Raw genomic sequence first — 8,909 nt, 5'->3', positions numbered from 1 at the left:
TCTTTGTTCTCATTGGTTTCAAAGAACATCTTTATTTCTGCCTTCATTTTGTTATGTACCCAGTAGTCATTCAGGAGCATGTTGTTCAGTTTCCATGTAGTTGAGCGGTTTTGAGTGAGTTTCTTAATCCTGAGTTCTAACTTGATTGCACTGTGGTCTGAGAGACTGTTATGATTTCTGTTCTTTTGCATTTGCTGAGGCGTGTTTTACTTCCAATTAGGTGGTCAATTTTAGAATAAGTGCGAAGAGATGCTGAGAAGGATGCATATTCTGTTGATTTGGGATGGCGAGTTCTGTAGATGTCTATTAGGTCCATTTGGTACTAAGCTGAGTTGAAGTCCTGAATACTCTTGTTAATTTTTTGTCTCATTGATCTGTCTAATATTGGCAGTGGGGTGTTAAAGTCTCCGACTGTTATTGTGTGGGAATCTAACTCTTTTTGTAGGTCTCTAAGAGTGTACTTTAGGATCTGGGTGCTCCTGTATTGGGTGCATATATATTTAGGATAGTTAGACATTCTTGTTGCATTGATCCCTTTACCTATTTCTAGGTTCTTTGTTCCGTGGATCTGCTTGGCTATTCTCTGGCCATACCACACAATCTTCATTTTGGTAAGTCTTGAAGTTTGGGAGTATCAGTCCTCCAACTTTGCTCTTCTTTTTCAATATTGATCTGGCTATCTGGGTCTTTCATCTTTTCACATAAAGTTTAGAATCAGCTAGCTAGTCAATATCCAAAAACTAATTTGCTGGGATTTTGACGGGGATTGCATTGAATGCATAGATCAAGTTGGTTCCTTTTATCCTCCTGCTACCAGAAGCAAAAGGGAATTTTTCTCAGATATTTATATATCAGTGAGGACCTGATATAGCTCCTGGTGTAAAACTCATAAAAGTGTGGAGCGCCTCCTAGGATTGGGTCCTCTTGGAGTTTTTAACTCTCAGAGTTGTCCACAGTGAGTCTCTAGCAGTTTATCAATTATGGTTCAGGGTTTCTTAGCTCATTATTGGTTCCTGCAGAGGTTTCTGCTCATGTGTTTCTGCTCCAGTAGGTTGTAATTCTTTGTATCTTTCTGTCTCTCCAATTTTGGGGGAAGCATTTTGTACTGTGGTCTCACTTATCTGAAAGATTGAAGACGATCTGTTGATTTTTCAGTTTGTTCAACATTTTATTTGTTGTAATAAGCGAGTGGCAACTATGTTTCTACATGCCAGAATGGAAACCAGAAGTCTCTATTTTCTAGAGTTAAAACTTCTCTGAGAAACGATAATGCTAGATTTTTAAAAATATTTATGCCATTGTATTTATTTAAACTATTTCTTTATGAGTTTCACTGAAAATAATAGGCTTTGAATGGCCTTCTCCACTTCAAGGTTGTTTATTTTTATTTTTATCTTGTTCTTTTATGATTTTCTTTCTTCCTATGTTAATGCATCTGGAGTTTCTTGAGTCAAATAGAATGAAGAGATTAACCTTATCTTCCAATTGCCTATTATGTAATGCTATCTCTTTAATAATCTGATATTACCCCAGTTTTGAAACTAGCCTTTATAATAAATTAAATCATTATATTTTTCTGTTTTCTTTTTATTTCTATTTTGTTCCACTGATCTGCTACATACTCCATAGTCACATAGAACTTTCTAATTTATTTTTATTTTAAAATATGTATTTATATTTGGCTGTGCAAGTCCCATCCCTCCACCACTAGTTAATCTTGATTTTTAAAGTTTGGCTGATTTTACAAGCTTAATCTTCCTAATAAATTGGAATATATTAAAGAATTTTTCAGATTAATTCCATCAGTCATGGATATTTTGAAGCCAAATCAATTACTGTATTGAATTAGGGATGTTTTTAGTTTCAAACAATTAAAAACCCAAGTCACACTGGTTTAAGACAGTAATTGGACCAATGGCCCTTAAAACTAAAGCAGTGAGGTGGACTCCCCATGCCATTCAAATAAGGCACCAGCTCAGTTTTTCCAGGACTCCCAGGGCTCTGCCCTGTCTTTAAGAGCTGTCTTCCTTCAGTCACCAGATGATGCCAGCAGCAACCTCAGCCATGTGCTTTCTTGGTAACATCCATGCAGAAGAAAAGATACTGCTTCTCACAAGTACCTAACAAAAGTCCTGAGCTTTGCTCAGGGTAGCCTATGCTAACCCTACCCATTCTTCAAAGTTCATAGTGAATTTTGCTTCTCCATCAACCCTCCTAAGTTATTTTATCCTCAATGGTTCTTTCCTCTGCAGAAATATTAGCATGTGTATTAGTCTGTTCTGAGGCTGCCAATAAAGACACACCCAAGACTGGGTAATTTATAAAAGAAAGATGTTTAATTGACTCACAGTTCCACATGGTTGGGGAGGCCTCACACTCATGGCAGAAGGCAAAGGAGGAGGAAAGTCACAACTTACATGGTGGCAGGCAAGAGAGCTTGTGCAGGGGAATTCCCATTTATAAAACCATCAGATCTCGAGACTTATTCACTACCATGAGAACAGTATGGGGGAAACTGTCCCAAGGATTCAATTATCTCCACCTGACTCCACCCTTGACACATGGGGATTATTACAATTCAAGGTGAGATTTGGGTAGGGACACAGCCAAACCATATCAGCATGTGATGTATATTCATCTGGATTAGACCTCCCTGAGCTAGTCACTGTGACCTGGGGAAATGAGGTTGCACTGACTGGTACATACTCCCTATCACTGCCTACCTTTGGATTTAGAGATGGAGTCATTTCAAACCAAACCAGCGAGCTACTACAAAATAGGAAGAATTGAATAAATACTGGGACTAACCATGATGTCCACTGCCTTTTGCCAATGAAAACCTTTTACAATTAAACAATGCCCCCTGGATATGTCAATTTTCATATGGCATAGCAGTGCACAACTGTCTAAACTATGCACACACTCCCACATACATGAACACAATCTATGTGAACCCAATAACTAGAACAAAGAGGGGAGAAGGCCATATCAAAGTAGTGAAGATACTGTTAAACTGGAAGTACAAATATTATGATTGAACCTATAATTCACTGTCCTAGGTAGAACAGTATACTTTTATGCTTACTGCTCAAAAGCCACAGACTACTGATAGCTACCACCTCTGTATTTATTCAGAAATAGTTCTTTTACTCTTTCTTCTCAAAGACACAACTCCTGAAACCTCATTCAGGTTTTATTGATGCTTCATTATTTCCTGCCAGCATATTTATAAAATATTTTCTTTAGTTGACATTTGCATGTTATTTTTATTTGGTCAGGATAGAGGTATATATGTTTCTTCCCCCAAATATTCCAAGCCTTCTCAGAGGCAAAACAGACGAAACTAATCTGTCTGTTGAATCCCCTACCAGGGAGCTTGCAATGACTACAGTATTTTAAGTTTTATTCAATAAATATTCATCAAGTAAAACACACCATCAACTGAATAAAATGTATTATGGATAATTATAGGTGGCAAGCAGACTATTAAACTAGAATTTATGAACTTTATATTCCTCCAAAGTAGATTCCTACTGTTCCCATAACATGCCTTTCCTTCATTGTTTTTCCTTTCCAATTCAACTCAATTGAACAATCATTTATTTAGAAGATGTTAAGGATACAAATATAACTACTAAATTACTTTATCCTCAAGGGGTTTACAGTCTAGTCATTTAATCTCCCTTCTAAGAATGCCTCCCCACCCCCTTCTGCCTATGCTAAGCATACCCCTTCTTCAAAGTCCATAGTGAATTTTACTTGCTCCATCAAGCCTTTCTAAGCTATTTTATCCTCAATATTTCTTCCTTCTGCAGAATTGTTAGCATGTGAAATATATTCATCTAATCCTCCACTTAATCTTCAGTAATTGTAATGTAGCTGTGAATCCCAACTGTTTCTGAGTCACACAGGGTTGCATTATGAAAGAGCAGAAATTGAGATTCGATTAAAAAGAAAGAAGGAAAACGGGCTGTGAAGCATAAGTCTTACTGGAAGGAAGCCATTTTAGACTGCTAAGGCAAACTCCTTCCTCTTGAGGAGTTACTAACCTAGAAACATCATGATCTCAGCCAGCTTTCTCAGGGGACAAGGTATCATCTGGGAGAGGAGGTCCCGGGGCAGCCAACTTGCTTTAAATGATAGGGTCAGATCTACCCTCTTCCCAGCTGCAGTTAATCAGTCTGATTATAATGCCCTCTCCACTGTCAAACAAAAAATCCTCTTCCTCTTTCTTGATGAGTTCTAAAATCTCTTTAACAAGATTGGGATGGGGAGTGGGAAGAGAATGTTCATTTAACAATTGGAAACTTAAGTGTAGTGCATGGTTGAGTTAGGACTTCACTATGACTGAGTTCCAGTTAACATGTAATTAATCAATCATCAAGTGTAAATTGTATATTATTATTTCTCAGCTTTACTGCAAGATAGGAAAGAAGAAAGGAAAGGAGAGAGATGGGGAAGGAAAGGCTATCAGGAGACCAAAAGGTATGTGATGGGGAGAAGCTAACGTCAGAAAAAGGGCTCCAACTTCACCTACAATTGGTTCTAATCACTGACAAATGTGCTAAAACAAATAGAAGCTCTAACTGAAGAGTTTAGATCAGGAAGCCACCAAAGCAAATAACTCTACTTGGTATAATTTAAGGGTTTTTTCCCCTGTAATTTATTTCTTACCAGTAGTAGTCTCATACAGAGGAGCTGCAGTTCACAGGCAATTCATAAGAAATATAAATATTTGTCATATTCATCTTCTTCCATTCCAAAGTTATAAACCTTTTATTTTAATTTACTATAAATGTGTCCCTTCAATAATTTTCTTTTTAAATATACATTCTTTTGGGGAAAATATTGAGGTCAATATCATAGCACACAAAGCTGTTTCCCTAAAAAATGTCCCCTAGAAGCTTTATATACACTATAAGGTAAACCATTGATCTAGTTCAGAGTGGTGTATCTGGATTTGTCATCTAAGCGAATTTTAACATAGAAGACACTAGAGAAGATGACCACTGCCAAACTGAATTTTAAATCACTGAACATTACATTCACCATGAAGAAGTGGATAATCACTCTTGGGAGAAAACCAGAAGTCTATTTCCTAAAAATGAAATTTAACACATAGAAAAATTTTTTTTTTAATTTATAAAACATACTCTGTGTTTATCATAGGATAAAATTACAGTCAATTACAAGTAACATAATTCCATGGGTACATTTTTCATTGTATCAATTACTGCAGAGCAGCTTCATATCTTGAAAAGAAAAGTTCTGGTTACTGAAAATTCATATTTGAAAACTATTTCTTATCTGTGTCATGAAGAGCTCAATAAGAGAGATGTTTTCAACATGTCTTAACCTTACAAAAATATTAAGAACTATTATGTCAAGAAATTTTTTGAAAAAATAAAACCCTCTCCATTCAGCAAATAGTCAATCTAAACATTTATTGATTGTATTCCAATTACATAGTAACTATTCAGTAAGTTGGAAGTATAGTGACCCCAAACAAAAACAAAAAGTTAGTGTCAAAAGTCTACACAGAACTCAATAAGTTTTATCATATCACCTGTATATGTCTTCCAACTGCAGATCAACATCTTGAAGCTTCTTTTGATATTTCTGTGTAAACTTACAGAACTCACTGTGGATTGAAGATTTCAAATCAGGGTATGGGCATTCCAAACTTCCTAATTCAATGGGCAGTTCACTAAGCAGGTTAGTCTTTTCTTCCAAAGAATGATCTAGAATCTGAAAAAAAGTATATAATTATTTTATTTAACATAAATGACAAATTGAAAAACACATAAATTACTAGCCACATCACACTTACCTTTATACTCCAGCCTGAAAGATCATTTTCTATTCTCTGTTGCTCCAGGCTAAGTCTTTCAAAGACAGTTTTCAATTGTTTCTTCACAAAGTCAACCTATAGGACATTTGGAACAAGTAGTATGCAAATTATTGCAATTCATTCCATACTTATATTTAAAGACACAAGAATTATTCTCAAAAGCCAATCAGTGATGAAGTTTAAAGACCTGTGGAAGAGAGTTAAAGAGATGCCAGCCAGGTAGGCAGTGCTCATCAGACAAATGAGCTGCAATGAGGCTTCTAGACATCCCAAAAATAAGCTCAGAAAGTTCAGTACAGTCACAGCCACTCTGCACACACATTTTTATTTTCTCTGTGGTAATGCAGAGAACTTACCAGATGTCTGTGCTCCAATCACCCCTTCCTTCCCTTGCATTCTTGCCTCTAATCCCCAGCTGGGCATACATTTATATTTTTTATGACTATTTATAAAGCAATATAACAACATTACAGAATAACTGAAAAATAGAAAAAATCAAAACCGCCTAAATTTTTATCAAACATAGCACACATATACTCAAGAAGCTTATGCTCAATTAAGGGGAAGCAGCTGACAAACTAATTAAAAAAAAAATGTGAGAAAGGGTCAGGAGCAGGAAGGCAATGTCAAAATAGGGTTGTGTAGCAGGGACTGACTGTGGCTTCTCAGTACAGGCCTCTCAGAGAAGAGGACATTTAAGCCAAGATCTACATGACAAAAAGTGGCATCAAGAGGACAGAGGAAATAGCCAGTACAGGAAAGGGCCTGGCATGTCAGAGAAACAGAAAGAAGGCCAGCCTGGGTGTGACTGAGCTTCTATGGCAAAGGGGAAATGTCAGGTAGCAGATGTGACTGAAGAAGCAAAAAGGGGGCTAGGTGGCTAGAAGGACTTATGTACTCACAGGAGCCCCTGGGGAATTTCAGCAATAGGATGACTTAATCTCCCTGTGCTGGGGTAAGATCCCAGGATGCACTGGGAGGAGAGGCAAGAATGAAAGCAGGGAAGCCAGTTATGTGACCACCGGAACATTTCAGTCAAGAAATGAGGGTGCTCAACAGAGTTCAGGCATGTGTTTAAAATATTTAGTGGAGGGGGGTTCCAAGATGGCTGAATAGGAACAGCTCCAGCCTCCAGCTCCCAGCTTGAGTGACACAGAAGAGGGGTGATTTCTGTATTTCCAACTGAGGTACTGGGTTCATTTCAATGAGGCATGTTGGACAGTGGGTGCAGGACAGTGGGTTCAGCCCACCGAGTGAGAACTGAAGCAGGGCGAGGCATCGCCTCATCCAGGAAGTGCAAGGGGGAAGGGAATTCCCTTTCCTAGCCAAGGGAAACTGTAACACACAGCACCTGGAAAATCGGGTCACTCCCATGCTAATACTGCACTTTACCAAGGGTCTTAGCAAATAACACACCAGGAGATTATATCCTGCACCTGGCTCAGAGGGTCCCACACCCACAGAGCCTCCCTCATTGCTAGCATAGCAGTCTGAGATCTAACTACAAGGTGGCAGCGAGGCTGGGGGAGCGGCGCCCGCCATTGCTGAGGCTTGAGTAGGTAAACAAAGCAGCCAGGAAGCTCAAACTGGGTGGAGCCCACCGCAGCTCAAGGAGGCCTGCCTGCCTCTGCAGACTCCACCTCTGGGGACAGGGCATAGCCAAACAAAAGGCAGCAGAAACCTCTGCAGATTTAAATGTCCCCGTCTGACAGCTTTGAAGAGAGCAGCAGTTCTCTCAGCACGGAGTTTGAGATCTGAGAACGAATAGACTGCCTGCTCAACTGGGTCCCCGACCCCTGAATAGCCTAACTGGGAGACACTCCCCACTAAGGGCAGACTGACACCTCACACCTCACATGGCCAGGTACCCCTCTGAGACAAAGCTTCCAGAGGAATGATCAGGCAGCAACATTTGCTGTTCTGCAATATTCACTCTTCTGCAGCCTCTGCTGCTGATACCCAGGCAAACAGGGTCTGGAGTGGACCTCCAGCAAACCAACAGACCTGCAGCTGAGGGTCCTGACTGTTAGAAGGAAAACTAACAAACAGAAAGGGCATCCACACCAAAACCCCATCTGTACGTCACCATAATCAAAGACCAAAGGTAGATAAAACCACAAAGATGGGGAGAAAGCAGAGCAGAAAAGCTGAAAATTCTAAAAATCAGAGCACCTTTCCCCCTCCAAAGGAATGCAGCTCCTTGCCAGCAACAGAATAAAGCTGGACGGAGAATGATTTTGACGAGTTGAGAGAAGGCTTCAGACAATCAAACTTCTCCAAGCTAAAGGAGGAAGTTCGAACCTATCACAAATAAGTCAAAAACCTTGCAAAAAGATTTGATGAATGACTAACTAGAATAACCAGTGTAGAGAAGTCCTTAAATGACCTGATAGAGCTGAAAACCATGGCATGAGAACTATGTGACAAATGCACAAGCTTCAGTAACTGATTTGATCAACTGGAAGGAAGGGTATCAGTGATTGAAAATCAAATGAATGAAATGAAATGAGAAGTTTAGAGAAAAAAGAGTAAAAAGAAATGAAAAAAGGCTTCAAGAAGTATGGGACTATGTGAAAAGACCAAACCTACGTCTGATTGGTGTACCCGAAAGTGACAGGGAAAATGGAACAAAGTTGGAAAACACTCTGCAGGATATTATCCAGAAGAACTTCCCCAACCTAGCAAGTGAGGCCAACATTCAAATTCAGGAAATACAAAGAACTCCACAAGATACTCCTCAAGAAGAGCAACTCCAAGATGTATAATTGTCAGACTCACCACAGTTGAAATGAAGGAAAAAATGCTAAGGGCAGCCAGAGAGAAAGGTCAGGTTTTGGGTTACCCACAAGGGAAGCCCATCAGAGTAACAGCAGATCTCTCAGCAGAAACTCTACAAGCCAGAAGACAGTGGGAGCCAATATTCAACATTCTTAAAGAAAAGAATTTTCAACCCAGAATTTCATATCCAGCCAAACTAACTTTCATAAGTGAAGGAGAAATAAAATCCTTTACAGACAAGCAAATGCTTAGAGATTTTGTCACCACCAGGCCTGCCCTA

General features: G+C 39.1%; 1 protein-coding gene across 3 annotated transcripts in view; it reads right to left on the bottom strand.

Moving 5' to 3' along the window:
- The window catches only part of CCDC148 (coiled-coil domain containing 148), a 328,544-nt gene that overhangs the window by 200,323 nt on the left and 119,312 nt on the right, over positions 1-8,909 (bottom strand). For all 3 annotated transcript variants that reach the window (XM_011991765.1, XM_011991774.1, XM_011991756.1), the window contains 2 exons: positions 5,831-5,926; positions 5,567-5,748 (listed from right to left, as the gene is read on the bottom strand). In XM_011991765.1, the coding sequence (XP_011847155.1) occupies positions 5,567-5,748; positions 5,831-5,926 (278 nt within the window). The remainder of the gene's footprint in view (positions 1-5,566; positions 5,749-5,830; positions 5,927-8,909) is intronic.

This window comes from Mandrillus leucophaeus, unplaced genomic scaffold, assembly GCF_000951045.1.
Source record: "Mandrillus leucophaeus isolate KB7577 unplaced genomic scaffold, Mleu.le_1.0 Scaffold110, whole genome shotgun sequence".
NCBI classification, from domain to species: Eukaryota; Metazoa; Chordata; class Mammalia; order Primates; family Cercopithecidae; genus Mandrillus; species Mandrillus leucophaeus.
Note: the sequence above shows the minus strand (reverse complement) of the source record. Positions and strands in the feature narration are given on the sequence as shown.